We start from the raw sequence: 27,649 nt of genomic DNA on the forward strand, positions 1-27,649 counted from the left end.
AGTGTGAGCAATACGAATACGACTGATGTCCGTGCACTCAAATACTTTCCTTATAACGTCTCTGCGTAAGATAGTAAAAAGAAGTTAAACGATTTGCTAAAACAGTCCTCTTTGGTAATTTGATAGAACAAAATCCGATTAAGTTTCGGAAGGGACAGTCTGTTGGCTCAAACACATATGCGCACATCCATAGCACCGAGAGTGAACGCGGAAGTACTGCGACTGACTCAATTATTACCACTGGCATCTCAATGGTATCTATCCGCAATTCAAATATTAGGGCGCACAACAGACAACAAGATAGTAGACAAGACCCAACCTCAACACACAAATAGGTTTCAAGCCCTAACTTGGTACTCTATACCGACCGAGACCTTGTAGAACCTTAGCTCGGCCGATACGTGTTGTTCACACATCGTCCATTGTGCCGGCTTCCACCAACATAGGTCGCAATGTGGTGTCGCGTCCGTAAAAGTTTGCCATCGAAATTGGTAGTGATGACCTAAAATGTAGTTTGTGCTTTCAGAGTGGACTATTTTTGAAGCTAAGCTCTGTCATTTTGACGGTATGTCCGGCTTGTGTTACTCACCGTTGAAAGTTCCGCCCGGAGCAGTGGCTGTTGCACATGTCAGTATTTATAAAGAACTTGGACTCAAACACAAAATTTCCGCATATATCATCACCCGCATTTAACTGACTGAATAAACGTGGCCTCCACGCTTTATTTTTAATAAAACCTAAAGTATTTTCATAAAGGAAACTACTCACAAGGTTGCTGAAAACTCTTTTACCTTGTGAGTAGTTGCCTTTATGAAAATATACTTCGATATCTCGAATATCGTGCCAACGGAATCATGAGGCGGCCTGTGTGCAGCACATTCAGCTGGAGAACATCATAAACGAGAGATTCAATCGAGTCTCCCGTGAAAACCAAATTGATTTGCAGATGAGTGTATTTCTCGAAAACCTAAAGTATTTATGTGCGTCAGCCTACTGCGGGATTATACATTCCAACATCACAAGAATTTGTTGACGGTTTTGAAGTCAAATCGCTGCAGTTAAGTTGTGCATAGTCTAAATTGGTCTATTTAAACCTATTGTTCACTGACAATTGCTGACGGAAAGTCTGTAAAAAAAAACTGCGCACCTGTTTGGCTATTTAGCTGCTCCATGTTTGGTGCTACTCGTGCCATTTCGTTTAACAGTGTCGTTGCAATTGAACTTGGTAGATAAAATCACCAACCTGTCGATGTGCTTTATGATGAACAGAAACCAGGACAGAATGGCGTGCAAAACGATTCAAATTTGCAACGGTTCACTCTTTTTTCATGCTGAATAATTAATAGGTTCTTTCACATTCATAACCAATCATACAAAACTCAGTGGCCGCAGATGCTGTAGAGTTAGATTGTGAGAACTGTCCACACTAAACTCTTCCATATTCCCACGAGTTGAAGAGCTTTCTGCGAAGAAAATACTCAGAACTCTCTCTGATTTGACGCATCACGAGTGCCTTCAGTGAAAACTTTGGATGTGTCGATAAATAACTGTTTTTTGGCATGAGCCTAATATTAATGCTGGTCATAGTGAGTGAAAAGTTTAAAACAGTTGAGAAATGCCTGTCATTTCTGAGTGGTGGTGAACGGGGATAAACTTACTCACCCAAAACACATAGTACTTATCTCACAGAGGAAGACTGAGGAATGATATGCCGGCGGTTTTTTTCACAGCATCAGTTTTGACAGAGTTGCTGGAAGTAATCATCAAAATTCGATTGCATCAGTGTTACTGGATGCTAAGGTAGTTTTATGCACGATAACTAATACGATACGCCAAACGATTTTCTTCTACATGACCTAAAGCTTACGGAGCAATTATAAAGATTCTTTAGTAAGTATCTTTTGAATACGTTGAAGGCTGATCTTGTTCCTTTATAAACAACATAGTGAAAGGTCCGCTGGCTATACTTGCCCCATAGAGCATTTGGTGATATATCAATTCAGGCAACGGGGATGTTGTAGAAAAATTTGGTACATTTCACTTTCCCCAGATTCGATTCACTACTAGTTGACTTCCACACGTCCATTCGTAATTTGGCATGAAAAATATTTCTTCCAAATAACCCAACATCAAAGAATCCGAGCTGTCGGAATAAACAATAACATGAAAATATGCTTTGCTGCTTCTTCCCATAACTCATTCAGATCATACTGCAGAGCTTACCGCATGTCAGTGGAAAACATGCTAGGACACCGCGCTACACTGATGAGAATGTACAGTCATCTTCAGTACTTGGTTTGTTTGGTGTTATCTTCTGTATCTTCTGGTACAGTGAAAGCGTATGTATTTAGCCGTTATTTCCAATCTATTCCTATCACGGTCTTTGACGTCAAATAACGTTCAGTGTTGGGCAAAATGAATCTGAATGACCTGTTTGGCTATCGGCTCAGTAGACCAAGAAAAGCAACTTTTTGGAGTGATGAAAGTGATGCCTAAAACAAATAGTCCTTTTCTGCACGTATGACATCTTGACAACATAGCAGTTTTTCAGGAATTCGCCAGACAAATTTAGGGTTGCCAGTAAATTACAGTATTTTGGTTTTGTCTTTCAATGGTTAGACTTTGAAGTCTACAACCTCAGTGGGTATCGCGATGAGCTTTTGGTGCATACGACCATTTGGTGCTGAAATAAGCTCAAGATTACCAATGAAATTTCGAGCAGTTAGCTCTGTGGAGTATGAGTCCGTTTTTGACTTATACACTCATTTAGATATTAATTTGTTTTTGACAAGAGACTCATCTGGAATCAAGTTGATGATGCCCTTATTCAATTGAATGTGCTCCACCATGCCACCTCATGTTTCAGTTGGTAAGATATTCCAGATATCGGAATGCATTTTATGGACGTAATACACTGCTCAAAAGGTTTCTGAGTCAGTTTCATTCACGCCTGTGTGGTTGGGCCGACGAGAAAGTTCTACCCACCAGTTTGGTTATGTATAGTTTGAACTGAACGGACTGTGCAGACATTAGCTAAATGTTGCACACCAGCAAATGCTAACCTGAACGAGTGTTTCACATTTCTATCAAGGCCCCCCATTAACTTTCACACGTACATACTCTCTGCCACTTCAAAGAATGCGTCTAAAGTAAGGTTTAGTGAAACTCGGGGACTATGTGCATTTTATTAACCGCGACGATAAGTGAATAGTGAGTGCATAGAATGCGTCATCCCAATTAAGATCATATGTGTTTAGTGCGTTTCCCTACTAACGAAAATTGCTTAAGCGACTACATATTCACTGACGAATTTCACGCGGTAACATCATCTTTTCTATAAATGAGGCTCATAGCAATGTTAAGCTGCAGATATATTATCAAATATCGTGCCATATCCTAGTTAAGGTGGGAAAAACTACAAGACATCGTAGTCTTACCTCATTCATTCCCTTCCGAGAAAAAGGTTTACTAAAATCAACATTTTCCTTCATCTCTTTTCACCACCTACTACTTTTTGAAAATACAAAATAACATCACCCTCATCGTTACTTGGATAAGCAGCAACATCCCGTGCTAGGGAAGCAATAAAACGTACAAACTAATAAAGTGGTAAATATGCTGAAGTTTCAAATAATTTCAGTCTGAGGTTTCTTTACTTTTGAGAACAGAAACTGGATAAACTTCAACGATTTTCAAAAAAATAACAGTATATGGTGTCGGTATAATTGTGCTTAGCGGAAACATATAAAATGCTGTTCAAGATGTTACTACTGGCCAGAAAAATGCAGAACATAATGCCAAATCAGTCAGCAATAAAGTCATTTTGCCTCCTGTCCAGAATGCAGTAGATATGTTGTATTCTCGGCCCAGGCAATCTACAACATGGTTGTTACATAAGATGGCAGTCCGGCCAAGAGTTATGCCTCTTGAGAATCGGTGGAGTGAATGAATATTCTCAATGGAAGCGGTGGTTTGAACGTTACATGTACACAAGTATAAGCGAGAGGAATCACACAGCTCGTGGGTTTACAACTGAGAAAATCATCCACCAATAAGTGAGCTAAACTAGGTATTATTGAAGACAAAAGGTAAGCTTTGATTTATTTAGGATTCTTTAGTTCTGGCAATCGTTCTAGAGTCACCAAAAATTGGAGTTATCTAGGGTGCGCATCCCACAAAGCCTCAGAGGCATGCCCACTCACAAATCCCTGAAGATTAAACCCTTTGGGCAGGATGGATTGATCAGACCATATAACTCGCAAATAAAAAATATCGTTACCAAATCTTTAGTTAGGAAATTCACATCCCGTTTTCACGTGTTGAATGTCGGAATTTCCACGGTTACTGTAGACCCATCTTCCGCTTGGGTCATTTATATTTTCTTAATAATTTGCGGAGATTCGGGTGATGCATCAATCATGTGTTTCGTGATGACGGATTAAGGAAATCACCAGCTGCAAGCTGCTATCATAAAACACATTACTGGTGCGCCGAACGGCAACGCACGACAAAGAATATAGAGTATAACCAAACTTAGTGGGATAAAGTTTCTAGTCCACACGCTCACTTATCTTGTAGACCACTGATTGTATTATTATATTTGTTCACAGGAGAATGCTGGGATTCATCCAGAAAATACCACCGCATTCAGCTGTTCCAAATTAATTTAAAAGCTTCAACATTACAATAAACGTGTTGGCCAGATGTCACGCAGGTATCTAAAAAATAACGCTGCAACAGCTGTAGGTATATCACACAATCACACGTACCCGCCCACAAAGCTAACACACACACTGAGTGGCCGCATCTGACCGCCAACGGATCCCAAGAACACATCCATCAAGCACATGGCCGGTATTCCACTGACTGTGAAAATCGTTGAAACGGACAACGCATCGAGTTATAAAATCTTGTCCGAGTACATCGCGTTCTGACCTCCAGTTCTCCCTAAAAAGACACACTTTCAGTATTGGATTCTAAGACAAAAAGTAAAGCTTTCATTTTATGTAGATTTCCTCGTACCTTTGATAATGTCACCAGTTTAGCTATAATTTTACTAACCCTATCCAACTGGATGTGCATCCTACGCATGCGTACAAACATGGACTGGAATAACCTTATTACAACTGGAACTAAAATCTTGAGTCAGGACAAAAACAGTTTACTGTTATGCGACGACCGGTTTTATGAAATTTATAAGTGTGATGTCAGGCTTTGTCTCTCTCTAACATGTGGACTCAACATAAAGCAACTTTTATCAAGGAAAACATTTCTCACAGTCGTTTTGGAGACTGATTTTAGTGACTGCCAACCACCCTTATTCACCATGTTGACTGCTTGGTGCATGCCTCATTAAACCTGTGTGATAAGAGAAGCAAAATTGTCAAATAAATGCACCTTTTTTATCTGGCGTTAATTGCTCGCATCTTGTGCTCAAAATCTGCTTGAAATCTTTTGCTGGCACGACTGGCATTGAAGTAGAAACACGAAGCTTCCACTTTATTGCTTCTCTTGAGTTCACAGCATGAAAACATTTCAGTTCGAAGCGTGCTATGAAACTAACGGAAGTATTTTATGTGCATGCCACGTGATACAACATACGTATACAACAATCACGAGGTGAGTGTGGATTAAGCAACAATCCGCGTGATTTGCTCTACAGATGTTTTCAATTTAAACTCATTAACAACAGTAGCTGCATGTGGGTAAACTGTTTCCTCTTTCAATGAGAAATGAACTGTGATGACGTGGTTGCGTAGCTCAAATACCCCTTGATCTGGAAGAATAACCATATGGCACAGAAATACTGAAATAAAGTTTCCACAAGCTGTATATAAAAGGGACTCTTGTATTGTTTAGCTCGACATATATGCATGTTTTTAATGCGCACACATCCGGTAAGCTGTAATTTTCTGGATAGATACAATCAATCCGATCTTAGGGTGGTCCGGAAGCCCTGATACTGATCGATCCTACTAGTTCAGCCTAGCCATTCATTTCAAGCTGACCAAAAGTCATAAGGACTGGTTTTCAATAAGTGGTGAATGGAGTGCGAATACCAAACAGATGATAGCTAAGAAAATTAGAAAATGTGTATGATTAGCCACTGAATGATGCATGACAACATGGAATACAGCGACAGGGAATACGCAAAACCATCAGACCAGGCGCATTACTCTTTAGATAAGTATATACCTTGATATACATACATATATATACATATACTTACAAAAGGCTCGGAATACTGTGCATTTGGAAACCACATTTTAGTGAGGGATTTAATAAAAAGTTACAATGCCTCAGTCCAATGAAATTACACTCGAGCGGAATGCTTGACGTATGATCAATACCAGGGTTCATATTCATTCCAAAATAATCTTTTGGATCCTCTAAAAGCCCAAAAATGTTGTCGATCATTAAATGTCCATTTCCGTACCGTGCATTGAAACTTCTTTTTTGACTATTGCCAGAATGAATCTGCCGTTACTTTATTGCGTTGTAAGGCGAGGTATGCGCAAAACGTGACCGCGGATATTGCTCCCCTACTGCGCAGATAACCACTTTCACATTGTGAATATCAAGAAGGAGTCTTAAATATAGTTGAACAAAAACCGATGTGGAATAATAATTAGGTCAGAACTGACAAATTTAAGCAAATAATGATCATATATCACGCACTAAAATATTAACATGCTAGCCTGAAAACGCTCGACAGAACTGAATCCGGCATTGCTGTTGTTTGGACCTACACTTACGAATAAATGGACTGGGAATCGATTATTATAGCGAGTGATGAGTAGATCCACGGAACCCATGTCACTACGCGTCAATCGATAGAAGACTGGGTACCACTCAAGGATCCGGAACACCTGAGGCTACACTTTGTTGAAATGAGACCGGACGGTTGCGTCATCAGATTTGAAAAGTGTCTTTTTGCGTAGACAGTAGAGATCCACTTGTTTGAAATGACTTCCAGGCAAGAGTGATTAGTGCAGAGTAGTTCATCAACATCGGCACAACAGTTCAACAGCAACCCCGTCATATAGTCCAAGCAATCAAACATGGTGGTTGGGAGTGAAAACCACACTTCCACTCACAACGTAGAAGTGTTTGGTCTAACGGCCCTGTTGAAACCTGTTGACGTCATCTGTATAGAATACCAGGATTGACGGTATACTGCGAGAGACTTCAGAGTTAGATGTGACCATCGGGAAGACACTTTGACAAAAATATGGTAAGGCGATTTCGACACCTGTGGAAAAGTGATTGATCTTATCACCGCACAAGATATGATAGGTCCACGTGAACACGTCCACAAGTGCACGTGTCAGCTTACACATTTTAAACGGCTGAAAAACAGCTTGCATGGTGGTAAACATTATATAATTCTTTAATAGCTCATTAGTTTTTCGTTTTGTGAAAAAGCACCAAAACTTAAGAATAGGGCACTTATTCTGAGGGTAACAATTTCACTCAGAAACTTCTATTAAAATGTAGACAAGAAGACCGGGCTGTATTCAGATGGCAGAGGCAAATAAGTTTCAGACTAGGGCTATTTATCAACAGCTTGAAGAGATTAACACCGTATATATCACACTTTTCTTTCCGTCTTCTGGTCAAATCGCTTAAGCGTAAGCAGATGGTCATTGGCGAATTATTGTGCATCCCGTGGAAAAGTTTCAAAGTTACTTCGAATTTTCAAAGGCTGATTTCGACTTAAAGTATTGTGAGGCGTAACATGCCGGTGATTAGAGAGTTGATGTGCTGCTAAATCTTTTAAAGCAAACACATCTCTAAAGTGAAGACTGTTCTGTCCACTAAGTTAGATCGGGTTTGACCGCTAACATTTTCCGAACAATTCGATTTGGAAAAAACATTGTTCATCCTATCCCTACTGCTTATTTAGTGTCAGGCAAATAAGTCAACAAGAATGAAACATAAATTAACACTGAACAAAATTCCACTTCTCTATTCCATGGATTCGAATCTCGGGAGCTTATCAATAGTTTGGTGCTAGCCAAACCCAAATCACCTTAGGTCCTACAGCTGGTCAATTTTTGTGCTGGTCCAATCAAATTTCAGTACGAACGCAGGCAAAATGGTTTCACCCATCGGAGGATTATGACCTCATTGTATTTAACAAAGAGTGAGGTTTCCAAGGTGGAATACTACGGTAAGACTAGGAATCAATTTTCCTCCGCCGATCAGTTTCCGTGCACTGTGGATAGTTTGCTGCCAGTAATTCGGTGAATCCCAAACTAAATGTTAAGGTGAAATCACGAATTTCCTACTGAGTTGCCTAACAAATGAGGGCGAAATGCTGAGCACTTACAAATGATTTTGCATGACCGAACTGCATCAAACTGTCAAAATCACGTGATGCATTGCAATCAAACCAAGTGCATCCAAGTTCTTGAAATTCTGACTTTGATTTCAAACATGATAAAGTTTACTTTCAAGTTTTATCTATCTTATTCTAACTATCGAGTGTAAAAAAATGTAATGCCAAAAACCTTGATCACATCTGTTTTATTATTATTTTCCCTGATGTGAATTCTTCTCTGAACCTGTCTACATTCGTATATATAATAATACAACTCTACACTCTCACAGTTCCGAACAGACAACCCTCTCCCTTTCGGCACCAAGCTATGTGCATTTTGTATACATCAAGGCAGGTTTTGTTGCTTGCATCGAGCAGTTACAAACCAGCCGATAAAAACATTCTCATTCCTAGACCTTTTGAAGACACATCTTTGATATTCTACTTCATCATTTAGACTAGACTTTTTCGCACATTATTTTGAAGTCCTCTGGTTGTCAGTAAACTTGCCTCTCAACTTCTGGACTAATCTGTCATGAGGAAGGTAGAATCAAATTTGCATAAAAACACATTTTAAAAAAGTGTAACTAAAAATAGCGAAATATAGTGTTCATAAATACAACACGAATGGCAGAAATAGCTTAGTACAGATCATTCATGCAATATGTGCAACGAAGATCCTTTAAACTAGATATGTGCTAAATTATGACATCTAGCTTCTTGTTCATTTTCTGTCAACAAGAATGTGTCATCATGTAAGATTAGATTCGCTTGCCAAACGCGCCATCAGCTTAAAAACATCCTTTTTTAGGAAGTATAGGCAACCTAGGAAGACGATCCATTACTAACGCCCCACTGTGCCTACAGGGGTTTTTGAGGAAATGCAGATATGACAAATTTTCAGTAACATGTACAACACGGACTGATTTCAGTATTTGTTATTTATTTGCGTGACTGAGTGAGCAAAATTATGTGGTTGCCCAAATAGCTAAAAAAGGCAAAGTCAGGTTTAGAAAATCATAAGGAACTCTCAAAACATGAACTACAATCTAACGGATGAAGCTCCTAAGTATACGCTTATCTTTTGAAGCTTGTAAAACAGAAGGAAACAAAGGGGTCTAAAAGCACCAGTAAAGTAAAAGTTAACCCTCATGATTTCGATTATGTTTCTCGTTCATATATCTTGTTCTGAAAAAGCAGTAGCAAATCACTCTGGATGGAAGTACTTTGTGGATATATTGGCAGGACCATCATCAACATAAACAAACATGTTCTCAAGAAAAACATTATCAAATCTTACGAAGGTGGTCTACTAATATCCTAGACGATTGGCGCTAAAAAATCCAGCCGAATGCAATCAACCTGTAAGTCTGAATAGTTGAGTGTCTGTGAAAAAGTGCAGTGCTTTATTCAACGTGTTAAGCTGCTTCTGAATACAAACTTCGATGGGAGGCCAGAATACAGTTAACGTACCTCTAGCAATTAGGGATTCTGACCAGGTTGTAACACAACCACACCTCCTGTTTCATAGGGGAAACTACACACAAAGCTGCTGGGAACGTTTCGACAGTCCACAACTTATTTCACCCTTCTTGAGGCTTATCCTCAATTTTGTGTTCTACTTGAACCTATATTAAACTTATTTCGACAATTTGGCATACCAATTTCGTTCTCACAGTTTATTTGACTGAATCTGGTATATGAGATTCGTGGGCTGCCGGCAAACTTATGAGTCGTTTCTTCTATGAAAATATGATGCGATACCTCGAATATTGTACCAACTGAAACATGACGCGTCCATTATGCAGCACCTTCAGTTGAAAGATATCATAGGAAGAGATTCGTGTGAGTTGAACCCCCTTACTGCTTCACAAAACTGCTGATTCAGTACTATCTGTGTATACGACTGGTTGTGGCTGCCGTGATTTCAAAGGCTACAATCGATGTCAAAAACAATTTGCTTCAAAAATTAACTGTTTTACTGTGTCTTCATCAATTATCCCTATCGCTACAGCCAGCTACGTCGCCTTTCAAATCTGTGCCAAATTCAAAAGTTTTGTTTTGTTTTTCTGTGCGCCATGATTGAGTTTAAATCACGCACTTCTAAAAACATTTGCGAAATCAAGGAAATGGAACATTTTTGAAAAGCCACATGTTTCTTCTTAAATAAATTTGTCTTTACGCACGAAGAGATTCGCTAAGCGTCTTAAGTCTTACTAAATGACAGCAGTATTTGTAGAGATGATTGGTAATCGACGAAGGATCCCGACTTCGTGTGAAATCTTGTCTAGATTTTGCTAATCTCTCAGAGTTCCTGACGTTCTTCTGTCGTGATTCTGCCGCGATCAATGACTTTTGGCATAAAGTATAACTCTTTTGTACTGCAACTGCCACACAATCCATGAAATCTTAAAACGATGACATTAGCCTGGATAGACAAGTGCACGAGAAATTATTTTGTTTACAGAAAGCCTACAACAACGAACAAACCACTAGTGAGTCGTCTTTATTAAATGTTCTTTTAGCAGGCATTTCACCCGAGTCCATGATTCTACAGTTGTGACTAGAACAAAGCGTGTTCGTTCTCTGTCATAATTTGCCAGCCATCACTGACACTTGAAGTGGTTTTGATGACATTCCTGACTCAAACCATAAGATCACTTTTTATAAAGTTGCGAATTTAAAGCTCAGACAAGTATCAGTAATAAAATCCCATTTATGCGCATGCCGATTAGGGCCGGCTAAAATCTATGGCCGCGCAAAGTACTCCACTGAGGTGAACGCTGTTGGAGAACTTTAAATGCAAACGGCACCGTCAAGGGATCGCAAATTACCTACAGCATTTGGGACAAAATACCTAGGCTCCGTGCAGTGGTCGTTGTTATTTCTACGCCTTGTACAATTGAATGATTAAAACCAACTATACAGTCAGTTGTGACACTCGAGAAATATCTGTTTTGCACCAGTTGTCCATGGTAGCGTTGTCCTAATTGTTTCTCACAGTCAAGCGATGGGGTTGTTTCATAGTAAAATATGCTCGGTAAAAAAATGCGTCTGTTGCTGTCGTTCTTGTCTTTTGAAACAACGCTAATTTAGATACACATCCATGTATATCGTATAAGCCAGAGTATCGCGCCCTGAATGCTGAAGACAACAAAGTTGGATGGTCTGTTTTTACTCATTATTTAAAGATTTTTCGATGCGGACATGTCAACATGTATGTGCATCAGTTAAACGATGACCCCTAACAACTAATATACTGAGCCCACACCTGAAAATTCTGTACGACAAGGTTGTCGCTGGCAGATTTCCCAAACAGTATATTCCATAACTTAGCAACCGACAGCAATTGTTGAAGGTCTTACACAAAACAACCAATATCGCAATAATGGAGTTATTATGGGGAATAAGGAACCGACAATTAAGCAGAATCAATCAGAGAAACAGCTTCCATTCACAAGTTTACTTTACTATGCTGCAAAGCACCTCGGAGTTAAATTTTTCGCTTGTTTATGGGTAAGCTCCAACAAATTTGGGGGAATGGGTAAAACGGCACTACTTACTGATCGGATACTCAGCTAAACAAGAAAGGGCCTGAGCCTGCTTAACTAGATTATATGTCTTGGTAGTTGATATAATTGACGCCAAAAGCAACTGAATCAGTACACTAATGAATTTAGGATTACTCAGAACACGTCACTACGTCACAAACACAGTTTGTGGGTACTAACGATAAGTTTGTACTCTGCTCGGACCAGCGATATACGTTTCATGCTCTTGTGTATTCAACACACACACATGTTGTCGTATCAAAAACCTACCTTCCGCGAAGTAAACTAAAGCAAGTCGTTTTATGAGCTGTTCATTGTACACAATAAATCTGCCCAAGGGTCACACCGTTTTGCGATTCTGTTTGCCGACGGCAGAATAATCAGGCAATTAGCATCCATCAACTCTTTTGAGTATAAAAAGTGGACAACGTTTCATATGATAACGCTACATCTCCGGTCGCTTCAATTATTTCCTCCGTTTACATATATATATATATATATATATATANTATGTTATATAGTCAAATTACTCCATACTTACCCCACGCATACTCAACAAGTCTGGTGTGCGATACATACAAAGGGATGCAAATGTTCATTCTGTACTTGCATATTGCCAGAATAATGCCAAACGCTTCAACTATTGCTACCTGTGGTGCAGCGCTGAACCATTTCCTAGCTGCAACGATAATTTTCCTTGGTTCGGGATCTTAATGATATTCTATCCGCCTGGTAATGCAGATAAAAGGAGCTCACGCCAAGTTTCAGAAAGTCCGTCAAGCGTGCATAGTTTATGCCAAGATTTTCGTTTCAATCAGGCAAAAATCAAGCCTTTTTCGAAATTAAATTTTTAAAAATCTCTGATGGAAGTGTATTTTGCATCTCCATACTTTTGTACAGATAGCCTGGACAAAATGGCAACGGGAACTTTGTAGGTGCGATGTCACCAACCATAAACATAAGATTTCACTTAGATCGAATTTGCACGAACCATACCCAAATTTTCACGATATTGCTCGCAAACTTCTGCCAGGTGGTAGGTTGGTTACCTGTCTGTTTGCGTCACTCCGAATTGGGCACCAGAAGCTCTGCATTGTCCGGATAATGATAATTTACCGTCCCCATGCATCACTTGACCAACAAAGCTTTTTTTGCCAGACGCATCCTTTGACTGAAGTTCCACTGCACAACAAAACACTCGTTTCCTAATTGCCTCGTTGCTCAAGTAATATTCATCACTAAGCACAATAACTCACGGCATCCATTTGATGTAAAACCTTTCCGAGAACTTTCTGGTGAAACCGGATAGATTCCACACCCACAGTAAAAATAGCTTACTTCACTGCGATTCACTTATTTCTTCCGAACTCAAGTCACAGATAAATTGGTTTATGTCAGTGACATTTTCCAACGAAACTTGAAATGTGTTGGTGTTCGTGGGATTTGTAGAACGCACATCACTCTCATATGAATATTCCTGTCCTGCTTCAATAAATCAGGTGAGTTCACATCGAAATGGGGAAGCACTGGGATTGTGGTTTGCTTTACTTTGAGTTCATCAACAGTGTACATGCTTGTTTGGGTTTGAACACCGGACACCTAACATGTCGACGTGTTTCCACTATTACGCTAGCGCAAGCGTGACTCACCCGGGTTATCGCTTTCGCATTTGAAAGCCTCTGTTTTCAGGATGCATACACTAGATTGAGCTACTCCTGAGCGTCAAACTGGACACAGCTTTGTGTCCTAAACCGATCGATTTCGGTGGGAAACAAAATATAGGCGCCGCGATAACCTATCCGCAACTTCGTGCTTTTTGGCAAGTTGAAATGAAATGCATTTTGACAGATCTGTTGATATATAACCCAAGGCCAATCACAAGAACGCTTCCCCAATCCAGAAAGGATTTCAGAAAAAATTGGAAGCTAAGTTAGGATGAAATAAGCGGACGAACTGTCAAAACGCATTTTCTTTTTGCCCATCTCTCAATCGCCAGCAATCTGGAGGAATCTTCCACAAAACTGCTATTTGCATAGTTGTACGTGTGCAGAGGCGTAATATAAGCACGAAGGATTGCAAAAGGCAGTGAGTTGTAAAATCGAAAACTTGCAAAAGCAAAATGACGCGAAAGGTTTCAAAAAGACAGTATTTGTGGAATGTGGTCCAGAAAGAAGTAAATCATAGCCTTAGAGATAAGCGTTGTGAATAAAGACAAGGAGATCAGCTAAGTGAAGAGTAGATGACCTACAATTTGAGTCCGGAAAAAAGAGTCAGTCATCTATGACGTAAACAATTGCGTTGTTGTTTTGATGGACTGAGTACGGTCAAAAGGGCATGAAATAGCTCTGTCTATATTTGGTTAAAAGGCTGATACCAGAGACGATGCTAAATAACAACTTGTAAAGATCACGCATTCAATCACTGTGCCTGGAAAAGGTCTATCAGAAATATTCCGGGAGTTCGTCACTTATGCTTCCAGAGATAATTGTCCCAGCTCAAAGCAAGCATCTGGTGAGTAATTGCGTTGCCCAAAAAGCAAGAACGTGAAAGATTTAACCCACAAGACTATATGTTCCTAATGAAAGTTGCTGCGTATAGTTAAAGGTAAACCGCGCGCTTTCTTCTCAAATGCGCATCCGTTAATAGTTAACGGAACCTTGTGTCCTTTCTCACTTCGAAAAAAAGGATTACATGATCACTGACAACATTATTACATTCGGTAAATGGACTTCATATTAAGCTATGTGAGGCTAACTTCCAGAGTTTTTGGCGATAACCCGTTTAGTGTGCCTGGTTTAATTCCGCGCTTTTTCATTCTTCATGGCGCCTTCTGACTAAATAGTCTATCAATATTCACAATCAAATTTGCTATCTAACATCAAGCTACTCATAACCTTTCGAAAGCTTTAGAGAAAACCCTAATACTAGTGCTAATCTTGCTTGTTAAAGCACTCAAAAGACTGACAATAGATGCCAAATGAAGCCTAATACACAGTGGCCATTTCTACGCAATGATAATCTAATAAACTAAACACTCTTTACATCTCGGAGTTTTTGAGACTACATTTATCATTCGATAAATTCAAAGGGCGTTTATACTCTCTAGATTTCCATGAATGCCAGTAGTACTATGACTAATTTTCAGTTTTTTGAACTTCTTTACGCCTTTTGTAAAATTGGTACGAATTATTCTCTCCGACAGACTTATTTATTCAACAAGGTTGAAATAGAAGCGTGCAAAAAACAAAACAAGACATCGTTCATCTATGTTCTACGGTAGATTGACGTTTTCATGCAAATGGATGTTTGTACACTTTTGCCAAGACTTTTGGCAAATTTCGAGTGGAAGTAACTCTTCAGTTTCCCGTTTGATAAGAGCACTCAATTTCGAAGTTTGATGTTCTCTTACTATACAACCTATACCACCAGTTAAACCGTTTTCACAGAACTCCTGAGAGTTACCGAAAGCAGGCAGATAGAACCAACTGGAAGAACTGACTAAAAATCTCAAAAACCAATAGACCTTTTCTAACGCAAAGCATTTTCACTCGCCTTAATTGTTTGAGCAGTTAAAACAGACGCAGACAGTGAATGGCTTTGGTTATTTGTTCGTGTACCATTGTATAGGTTTTTGTACTTCCCATTAAGTTCCTTAACAGGTGCTGGTAGTTCCTGAAATTTGAAGTGGCGTTCTATGACCCAATAATAAGGAGCTCTCTTGACATTGGTTGGTGAGACTTTTATTGTGTCCCATAGTTTGTGTTACACTGGTAATCGAATGCAGCGTTTCAGCTACCTTCAAGAACCGCAGCATTGACTGTTGCATTCTTACGTACACCTTTTTACGTTTCTATATTTTTATATAACAGAAAAAAGATCAAACCTACTTCACATCATCTGATCAAAAATGCATCTTCTGTTTCAAAAAGGTGAGCTGCAGTCAGCCCTAACACATGCAGAGACCATGAATATCCCGCTTTTTCAAGTGTTAGTTGTACCTCTAAGAAATACTCGTCTATAAAATAAACTACTTTTGGTAGGACCTACCGAACAACACACTCACGCCTCTCAAAGATGACCCACTAGTGAACAATGACTGTAGTTCTGTATGATTTTGAACTTTTCTTAGGCCGATTTGTAAACTACAACCATGCAAATCTCCCTTTAGAAAATTAAACTTAAAAAGCCCAAACAATGCATTTTTGTGGACCTTGGAATGAAATGTTTGTCGGCATAAAGAGGGCGAAAGAGGGACATTACTGAAGCAGCCCAACTAACGATCAGCAACTAGCAGTCTTTTTTTGTCAGCTGACTGAATGAGGACGTCTAAATTCACCGTGCAACTGTATGCCTAACTTGATGTATAACTCACGTTCTCAGCGCTGGGTTCCTGTCACAGACACCTGACACCACAGAATTTAATTGTTTGCCTGTAAATTTTTCTGAGAAAAGTAAACATCAACTCAGTTTTGTATACAACAAATCAACAGACATTTGTGTCCCAGTAACATGAACGATTAGGGTCAACGATCTACTGCTTAACTTTAGGTGAATGGCCGCATAAATGAGATTCCGAGTAGGGTTTTTGGTAACATTTTTAAAAAATTTTCCACCTTCAGTGGCTTACCATCTAACAACCTATTCACCCTGCTGAAACTTCAAATGTCTGCTTAGCACTGTCAAAAAAATTTCGGGACAGTAAGTTAGTCAGCCTGAAATAACGAACAATGACGGTGATAAAATTTAACGAAACACTTAAACATTTCATTCTCTTCTCCAGCACAGTAACTGCTACTTCAGGCTCAGAGAATGCACAATCCAATAACTACCATCGATCAAATCTACTTGTATGTGTTCTGTAATCGGAAAAAAATCTGACACACGGAAATGTGTCGCAAACTCAAGACCACACTAACCGCCTCTTCAATAGCATATCACTAAACTGTACAATAAATTGCTCAACAAATTGCGCGACATATAAACGGTTAGGTAACCAAGCTCAGAATTTTCAGTTGTGTTAGTTATCTATCTTGGATGGAATAAATAAATGGAATAAATAAACATGTACTAGTGGTATTGCTCAGTTCCGACAGCTGACAGTATCAAAAGTTTTTAATTACGTTCACTCCTAACTTTGCTTATGTAATCAACTCTGCACTTTCGCCACATAGACTAGGGATAGTGCAGCGGATGTGTCTAGTTTTATGCTTTCAAAGCCGTTTAGATATTCAATCGTTGCCATGAATCTTAAAGCCCGGTTTTCATTCATAGTTTTGTACCAAGATTGGTTCAGTACTTTCACAAGTACTTTTTTTCCCAGCTTCTCAGCAGATGATTTGTTTTCAATCCACCTGTTGAACACCTTTGCCGAGAGGTGCTTCCAATTTAGAACCCCACTTCAACTCAACATCCTGCACGTGAAGTCCGCAGACAACGTAGTTTGAACGCTTGTATTTGCGAGCGGTCTCTCACATATGAACACAGGGCAGTCTGCTAATTGACAACACAATGTTACCCACATGCGAACCAGAAATTCTTTGTGTTCACATGTCATTGTTTGCATTCGTTGTCCACGTGCAATGAGTACCTACTAGCCAACTGGGAAATACTCACATGACAAAGATTTTTCACGCAAGTTTCAAAACTTTGTCAGCCATTGGTAGGTATTTACATGGAGGGAGAATGTGTCGGCTTAACCGATTGCCTAAAACCGACTCACTTATTTCCGATAGACAGTCAGTTGGGAAGTTTTACCTGCATTAACCAGAGACAAACTATGCTAATATGTGTAATATGTGGCATCATCCAGGCTAACTTCATGCTACATTAAAAGTACTCTCTTTTCGAGTTGCATATGTTTTGAGATTCAGGAACGTATCCGGATTCCATACAGTTTACCAAACTCCATCTGCTCTATTACTTACTACTTCACTAAAGATAAAGCAAAATAATGTCTTAATCGAAAAAAACAAGCAAGCAAATGCTGTGCCACCTGTTCTGTTTAATGCAGGAAATGTGGCTGGCTCTTTTTAAACCTGACGATACAACTATAGATCAAACTGGTTCGCGGTAGTCTCACCAGGCACTATAGCGTTTTTGGCTCGCTACTTAGTTTATTACAGGCTCTAATTATTTTGCATTTCGCGCAATAACTTAGCTTCATCCTACATCTAAGAGACTTAATTTCCATCTCTAGTTAGGTGTGTGAAGTATCTGGAGTTTACCAAAGATGTTCTTTTCTGAAAGCAAACAGATTAGTCGCTGATTATTTTCAACGTCCTGTTGCTTTCACCAAATTTATTTTCTGAGTGTAGTTAAATGTAGTAATAATTTGACTGGCAGTGCTTCGCTCAACTGCCGACTGAAAGTTTACACATATTTGCAAATCTCCACAGGCCATCTTTTTGCTGAATGTATCTCCTGTGTAGCAGTTTTACCTTGAAAGTCCAGTCCTCGGAATAAGTCACACGTTGATCCAATGATATCAGTCGGTGATTCAAGTATCGATTTACAAAAGCCCACTTTTTTGGTGCCAAGTTACATTTTAGCCGATGGATTGTGCCCGTGGTAAACCGTGTCTGTTCGATAGGACCATCCTCTGTCTGAAAACGCGCCTCCTCGAGAAACCATTCAACTTTGCGACCAGAAATTTCTACTCAATTCCGTTCTTCAGAGGCGTTATCCTGTGTATGCGGTTATGAGTAGATAGTTTATAACTCATGAGCCGTCATTCGAAACGTTCGTCCGGGACATTTTTCATTATGACAGTTTGTACTTATATTATCTGTGAAAAACACCTTATACATGCGGGCATCTTCTTCGGTGTCCAAAATATCTCGGACTACAGACCTCATTTAATTTGTTCCCTAATATTCCCTTCATTAACTACATCCAGCTTAAAATGCACCAGCTTTTCGAAATTGAAAAATATGTTGATTTTTACAGGGGCATTAAAAGGGGAGCTAACTTAAGAAATAGACACCATTGGTAGACCCAAACCTAAGAACAAGATGGCTTATTCGCACGCTTACTCCCATCGTCCAGAGGCCTTTAATTGTCTGTATTGTCTGTAATTGTCTAGCATTTGATATCAATATTCCTTCCGAATTAACTCAATTTACGTCTGGAGTATTCTCTAACAATGCAGATGCTGAAGTTCTGCAGATTTTGTGTTATTATGGAAGCTTGAATAAACTAAACTAGACATGAAACTGTCGAAGTTTGTAATATAGAGAGCGACAAACTTATTGTAAATCACAGTTTAATGTGCCACGTCTGTTCTTGCGCCCTAAACATAGCCATCTGGTTATTTAAGCAACCAACCATATCTCTAATGAGCGAGAAATAGATTGAAGTGCGTGCTTCCAACTATCTTTGCAAGTTTTCTTGCAAAAGATTCGAAAGATTGGATAAAAATGAAGTGGCTTTCTGAAAGCTAAAACTATTAAGAGCACGGTCACACCGTCGCAATCGTTGTTTTTCCACATAATTTTTCCGCACTCCTGTGTTCACTGAGCTGGGTAATTTGATTGCAAACGTTTCATCACCATTCGAGGTGACATCATCAGTGCTTATTGAGGAGCGTAGTGGTGCGTAGCGGTGGGTTAGTGGTTACTAAACGATACTAAAGACTACTGTGTCCGCCAATTCCCAAAAGAAACCTAAACAATCCACCGTCATAGATCTGTTGGCATTACTTACTAAGTTTACAAAGTGAAGACTGTTTTTTAATTCACTGACCTTCAAAACGAAGCTGCTGATTATTACTGGTGTGCATACAAGACGAGATTTTCTGCCTCCTTATTGTTTGTCTGTCTCTGTGATGCGAAGAAAGAACACAGAGGGCGACGGACATAACTTATTATCCTGTGTATTGTTCTGTTGTCAGCACTTCAAGTTACCGTTACCCATTAATTGAAAGGACCCAAAGTTCAGATGCGATAGTAGAACCTAACCAACGTATCCAGGATTGTACTTATCTTGCAGACAAAGGGCAAATGTGGAGATAAGAAGAATAGGGATCGCGCAACGTATCGTTGTTGACGATTCATTAGATCAAAATCTCCGGATCCTCTAAATTGCAAATCGCCATAAATATAATAAGGTTATTTAGGTATGACACTCTTCATCTAGCCCACTACTTTCCCAATGGAGTGTGAAAAACCGTTGTTCTGGTATATAACATTTCGCTATAACGTCTTCAGTATCAATAAAAATTGACTTTCTTCACCTCATAAGTTAATGCCAACTACCAGATCGAAAAAATAGTTATTCTGTATAAGTATGATGTTGTCGCACTCCTGTGAGTTTGGGCGCGTTAAAGTTGGTTCAGTAGCAATTCGCCTTCGTTATCTACAGTTGATAGGGCTCATTAAAGGTGATATCAGCTGGTACTAAACGGGCAAGAAACACGTATTGAACCGCTTGACTTTTCTGGAACTAAATGATCATTTCCAACCCATGAAGAAGGCTTGATGGCTTGATGGATATCAGGCACCATCCTTCTGAAAAAACTTATCACCAGCTGCTCGGTGTGCTTGATGTGAATAACTCTTTAAGTCTCAAATTTAAGTACGTGTTAATTATTATCGTCACTCATTCTGTTTGGTAACAAAAAGGTCATGAAATTTCGACAGCTTGCGGCAGTACTGCGCTATTTGCTTCATTTCTGACTGACTTCCGTTCTTTAAGTTAAGCTACTGGACGAGTGGGTTCCCTACAAATTTTGTCTAAAAGAAATTTGGGTGTCGCATACTAGAATTCTAGAGAATTACTGAGCCGATCGGCTCCCAGACTAAAAATCTGAAAGTTCTGGATCCAAAAACAAGTACCAAGTAACTAATTATGCCAAAGAAGGCTATTTTATAAAGGACGTGTGGTGAACTCGCTTGACAGTTGACCGTGATAACAGTCAGTTGGTTGAGCTATTAAAATAGTTTGACGATTTCGCAGCACCCATTTCCCAAATAACACTAATTTTATGCCATTCCTGCATCAGATTTTAATGTAACTGCATCCTGTAGACAAAGAAACAACCATTTCGTTCACTAGTGCCGAAGTCATTTTTGCAGGTATGTTCCATAATTTTGTCAGGCGAAGCCTGCAAGTACTGATTATGGGCAGTTTATTTTGACGTCTATTTGCTTCAGTGGTATTTTACTACCCGAACAATTTCAAATTCGCCATTTGAATTTTTGGTTCGACTTTCGATAAGTGATGCTCTAGGTCTGCAGTAAATATGTTTGGTGGATTTGACATGATGGTGCCAACGGTGAGTACAATACACCAAACCGTGAAATTTTGCCCTCCAACAAATGCAGAATAGTCCAAAAGGTTAAGGTTTAGGTATGGAAAACAAAAAAGCGACACCATGTGTATACCGCTGCACTTCGGTATCTTACTTGGAGCTAATATATGTCCGTTTACCCAAAATAACAAACGAGGACGTCGATTAGCTGCCTCCTACCAAACGCATTTTGGCTTTTAGTTTACCTTTCCCTGTTTTTACCAGCAACTAAGGGTACCTGGACCAATTCACTTATATTCCTCAATGTCCGAAATCTGTGCCTCCTAGTCCAACTATTTTTGTCATCTGCAGGGTTGTGCCACATTTTTAATCCGGTTGGATCATTGCCAAATGACTAGGGACAAGTTGCACCAAAAAAGCTCCGTACAATAGTGCCCCAGGTGTCATTAGTCGATCTCTCCTTTACATCAGCGGTCTCCCCAAACGCATTTTGATGCATTAGGTATAAGTCTTTAATGAATCTACTCTCAGTCTGGCATACGCTCATTACTCCTAAAAAATCCGTGCTACAATCTTTAATGTAAAATGTTTTTTTTCTTTTATCGAATATCGGCCAGTGCCTATCAAATTGGTTCTGTGTGCCATAGTTAATGCTGTTGTTTTCAGGAGGCTACTTTTAAACATATGAGTCACATTCGTTTTGTACGGTGATGAATGTCAAAATTCAAGGTGCCTTATTGCTGTTAAAAAACTGGATATGACTCGCTTTGGAAATCACAGTGAAAATGAGATTAGTGAAAATTATTCACAACTCTGCCACCGAACGTCCGCATGTCAAGGTAAATCAAGTTGGTCAAGTTGGTCTTAAAACTCCGCAAATGTCACGTTTACTTGAATGAAGCTTATGAGAAAGTTGCCACCTGCGGGCGGCATATTTGTTTGTAGGATACTACAAACCAAAGGTTCGTCTAAGATCCAGTCGTTGTTGTCGCTCAAACCAGATAGGCTGTGTGTATTTTAGATGTGTATTTTCCAAGGTTTTTTTCCAGTTCTCGCTCAATCTCGTCAATTTTAGCTTGTTTGAAAAGTATATAAAATAAACGAAATGATCAGCAGTCACGGCAGGCACCTATTTATAATTAGTACATAAATTTCAACAAGTATTTTTGAATTTTAAGCAGCTTGAAACCGAGCTCTTAAATTTTTACCTGTATGGTCACTTAAATGGCTTATTCTTTGGGCCGGATTTAGAGAGGCCGCGGGTCATTTCAATGGTCTATACCGAATCAGGAATGTTGTTTAAATTTGTTGAAACTACTTACGCCCAGTTCAATATCTTTGCGACCTAACCTAAGCATTGCCCACTCATGCAAAAAGCAAGTCCTTCGGTCCGCAGCATAAAGGTAAAATTTTCACGCTCCAACTTTTTGAGAGAGACTTGGCCCTCGAAATTTTGGCCACAAATCTGCAGTTAAAAATTTTGTCCACCAGTTCCCTACAGATATAGCTGATTCTGTAGGTCCTTTACCAGCGAAAATTCCACAACTGAAAACTAAAAATTTTATTTATTCTTTACGATCCGGCTACAAAATCTCAGGTTTTTCTGGCAAGTTTCTTGCCCTCGTGGCTTATACATATCGGGCTACATGTTACAAAAAGCCTCGTCTCGAGGCTGTGGAAACTAAAACACTGATCCTTACAAAACAGATTGACTCCTGTCATTTGTATAAATACTCAGCCATAAAAATCTATTCTGGCGAACTTGTCACGTTTGGTGCTTAATGTGATATGCTACCTACTTTACCTAGTTCAGGTAATTATCAAGATTACTATCTTCATAATTAAAAATTATTCAGTGTCGTCGTAGACACTGTTTTACCCGCTGCGGAACACAAAACCCGGTAAATTTCTTTCAGTCTGCATTTACATATGACTGAAAACTATATTTGCTCCTTTAAATGTTAGCTCAAACAAGGAAGCAACTTCTGAATGTGAATTTTCTTCATCTTAGTTCTAGAGCATGCTTGCTGTTTTTACTAGGAAAACTTTGCAGCAGAACGTTATGAGCTGCGTGATTCACTTTGAGGGGTGGACGGGACTCGTAGAAATACTCTGAAATAAGGCAATTAGCCCTTAGATCTGGTGCCGAGAAAATCGACCAAACCCCTTTCCTCATGAGCGGGAATTATTCGAAGCGTACACAATATATGTTACTTTTGATAATCTCAAGACGGCATTTTATAGAGAAATATCGTTAGCCTTAGAAATGAGTATCCATAAGTCGTGTTATTTCTTTCACCTAATCGATTTGCAATCAGTTGTCCGATACGAATGAATTGCAACTGTCATGCTCACAAAACAAAGATGACGGCGGCCCAAACCTCAAACTCTAATTTTTTTCTTGCAAAACAGAAATGTGTGTCACAGTGCAAATACATTATTCGTATGTACGGTATATCCATTTTGTATGCACATCTATTACTGATATGGCGTAGATTATAGACATTACATTTTCAGTTTATCTCCCCTTTGATATTAGTTAGTACTCCAAAAACTATTTTGACTTCCAAAACGTCTTGTGTGGATAAGAAGAAATAAACAAAAATGTTGTGAGGCTCAAAATGCGCGATTTGATATATCACAATCATCTTTGCGATCAGAAGTCAGCGTTTCGTACTTTTTGCTTGCCTAAATTACAAAACAGTAGTATATCTAGGTGTATGATAATGCTGATTAAACATCACCGACATTTAGGGCTAAAAGGGCCTTAGCGAACGAAACACAGGCTCTACTTTACTCAAAATTTATTGTCTGTCTTTCAGTTAATACCTTTACAGATACAATAATTTTACTGCTTATCTGATACGCCGAACGGAGTTTTTAATTTTTAAGGATAGCCTGTATCATACCTAGAAACAATAAGAAACAAAACCATCCATATAAGGCACTACTTATATGAGCTCATTCTACATGTAGTGTTACCTTAGGCGCAGATGTCCTCAAGGTGCTTGTGTAAGACCGCCAAATTAGTACCATAAAATACCTTTCGGAGATTCGCACAAAAATATGTTGAGCCACTTTGACGAAGACAATAACTGGTCGAGAATAACACCCATATTTAGTTGCGTTCTTCTAGTAAACAGATTGCTAATCATGATATTACTGACGCATTTTTTCTTATGTTTGCTGTTTCATGCAAAGTGTTTATAAATATTGTAATAAGAAAAACCATATTTTCAAGTTAAAAGACCAGTTCTTACAGCTACATTTTTGCGGACATTTTCATCCCAAACTAATAATTTAATAAGTTGTCTTCCATATCTCCTATCTTCTTCTATATTCTGTTTGCACTTGCCCACAAACGAGAAAAGCCCATTAAGGCAATAATTAGATATCGATTTTCCAATAAGCATTCAATAAGAGCCGAAAATTCATCGTTCCACAAACAAGGTAAACGTTTTTTCATGACAGATTACTTCACAAGATTCACTAGTGATTCTGCGAGGTGCGTAGTTCTTCGGTATGGCTTTTTCCGAATTTCAAAGAAACTGCAAACTTAGTGACCAGTGCTGAAAATACAGGCTGGCTGCAGAGATTGTGCTAGTGGCTGCATAAAAATTATATTGAAAATGATAAGAATTATTGTGTTTTAAACATAACATTGAATGGTCATCACCTCTTTTCAGATATCGTTTGAATATATCGTTTGAATATAAAGATGCTCGTAAACATCCCAGCGTTCGTTTGGGAATTTCTTTCCCGCATAATTAAACAGTTAATTTTGTGGCGGAAGGGAAACCAAAGGAACAAAAACTGATAAACGTGCTTCACAAATGTGTTCACTTTTGGTCGGTTATAACACGGTACCCATATTCAAAGTGCCGACAGTTTCTATTATTCGTTAAGTTTGCTTACTGGAGAATTCGAACGGCGTTGACTGAGGCAACTTTGCTGATCCGCACACTATAAAAGCGTTTTTCACCCAACCGCATACCAAAGTGGTTCGAAAATAAAAGCGCAATTTTTATGACAAACTTGTTAGAGAAGAGTGGTTTCCAAAGTAACAGCAATTCCGGTTTGCAATTTGAGCACATAAAATTCACCCAAGTGACTTTCTTCTTTTGACAAGAAAGCCTTCTACAAAATGTTTAGCTTTACTAAAATTACAAACATTTTATGGTGGTTTTGACCGTTTAGCATTCCAAAATATCTTCATGCTTGTTTGTTTCCTACGCTTTACCCCAATATTATTTTGAACAAATAAACTTGCCCGCTCTAAATTTCTGTGTCGTGTACAGTTGCCCGCTTTCCTCGTCCAGACTATGAATCGTTTTCTGCCTTTAGTTAAATGTCATTTGTCCTGCACTGATGTAGTGCAACTGTTGGGCTTTTTGTATGGTCTCATACTCATCATTCACTCTGCTAATCTGGACTTGGTGCGTATTCTTATCGACACATATCAGAAAATATGGATGACACCGAGATCAAGCGAATTTATGCGTTCGACTTGACCGCGAACAGAAAATTTTAAGGTTTATAGCAAACACCTCAGAGATCACTCAGAGAATAATAACCTAAGAAAACTTTACTCCCAAACAGGAACCCCTAAAATTCATGCTTCCGTCGAGTTTTTCCTATCACTGATCTATTGCTGGTGAACTCCGTATGCAGTGACACTCCACTTGGTGATGATCATGCAGCTTGAAGTTTTTTCCTTTACAAATACATAAACAGCGCGATGCCCCGTTCAAGTTTTAAGTAACGAATAAATGGTATGATATTCACTTAGTAGCTGGAAGCTCACAGGCTCAATAATCTCCAGGTTAATGAGGTCTACTCTGTCGATGAGTCTTAAAATGGATAGAATTGCTGAAGGGAGCTCCTTGACTTTTTATCATTTACTTCGCTACTTGCAGCTTGGTGTTCATCTCAAATTATCTTATCGATCAGTGTTTCTGACGTTCATTGGTGAACAGTATGAGGTGCAATTCAAAGTTTTGAACTGAAAACACGGAGTTTATACGTAGCTTTCTAGCAGCCGTTGACCATTCGGTTTTTTCAATTGCCCTGCCAAATCTGAGTTTTTAAACTATGCAGTAACTGGTTCACCGTTGCTTGATGATGTAGGAAAGTACCAGGTGCGTTTTGAAGCCAAATTAAGCAATGCTTCGTCAGTGTCGTTTGGCACAAAAAGTTTAGGTGTTTTTGAATGGCATGCATGAAGACACATTTACTCAGAGGTCGTTTAGGGGATCGGTTCAAAATGCAGGACTTACGTATATTTGGAAGGCACCCACTCAGAGACCGTTCTGGACGTAATCTTCTATATCTCCACTTAAGTGCCGTGAAACTGGTGCCTTGATTCAGTCCCTGGAGAGGTAAGTAGCTAAGCGAAAACCTGTCCACCATATTTTATCGCAACTTAAAATGAACCTTTTTTATACTCCATAAGCTAAGACCCAATCCGGGGTAATTTACTCTTGAAGATACGGTACGACTGAATCCAAAGTCATAGTTTCATTTATAGTACTGTGGAACTCAAAATTGTTCAGCTATACACGTGGCGGATTCGATCCAGAACCACATAATGTTATAGTAGCCTCACTAAATCCACAGGGCTCCTATCATCATTCGAGCTCCCTGCTAACACCGTTTGTCTTGAAAGTTTAATATATATTGAATTTATATTAGATTGTATACACTATATTATATATGTTCAATTTGTAGAATGATTCAAAACGCGGAAGTAACTAAGGACTATTCATACATAAGTGTGACCCATTAGTAACTTACTTTTGTATCGCAATGCAGGCGGTTGAACTTATTACAAAATAAATATGCCTCATCAATCGGTATGTATTTTGCACTTGGCGAGTGGACCCGTGGGTAGGGAGATCCAGCGTGGTGAGTTATATTCGCTCCAGGTTCCCTGGTAGTCATCTGACACTCCAAACTAATGGTTATATTTATCTATCACCGAATTTCAACTGTGTTCTACGTTGAACTTTCATCCCGATAATTCCGTCACAGTATTTTTCATGACATTGTACAATGCGGTGTTTGGAGAAGGCTTGAACGCAGCTCATTCAAACGAACTTTTGTGAGACATGTACGATGAGTGCAACAGTTACATATGGGTGTAGGGCGGCAAAGATTCATGGGCTCAATCCTTTGTGTAGTGCGTCTCGGCTCAGAGGAGGGCTCAGAGGGAGTAAACTATGCCCCTCATCTTCCTCGGTGCTAGGCTGTAGGGATCTTAGGATATTATATACATGGTACGCAATAGGGTTTGAATACCAATGGAACGGATGTCCATATTTTTAGCGGGGGGCTGTGGATATATAATATACCCGATATTGCGGAAGGAACAGAAATCACCGGGCTCTGTCGATTGACGCCACGAAATGAGGCGCTCACATAATATATGATCTGGACTACTTCAAGAGTTTGTTACCACGGGCAACAACAAATAAATTTTCGCGTGACCTGGTCGTAGCCTGCTGAAAAACGGCTAACTTCAGTGCTCAA

At 39.2% G+C, this 27,649-nt stretch overlaps 1 protein-coding gene across 1 annotated transcript in view; it reads right to left on the bottom strand.

The window, feature by feature from the left end:
- The window catches only part of T265_10176 (hypothetical protein), a gene marked incomplete at both ends in the record, with an annotated part of 106,892 nt that extends 79,733 nt beyond the window's left edge, over nucleotides 1-27,159 (bottom strand). The window contains one exon of the mRNA XM_009176469.1: nucleotides 26,915-27,159. Coding sequence (XP_009174733.1) covers nucleotides 26,915-27,061 — 147 coding nt within the window. The remainder of the gene's footprint in view (nucleotides 1-26,914) is intronic.
- Nucleotides 27,160-27,649: the final 490 nt, after the last annotated feature.

Source organism: Opisthorchis viverrini (assembly GCF_000715545.1).
Source record: "Opisthorchis viverrini unplaced genomic scaffold opera_v5_340, whole genome shotgun sequence".
Lineage (NCBI taxonomy): Eukaryota > Metazoa > Platyhelminthes > Trematoda > Opisthorchiida > Opisthorchiidae > Opisthorchis > Opisthorchis viverrini.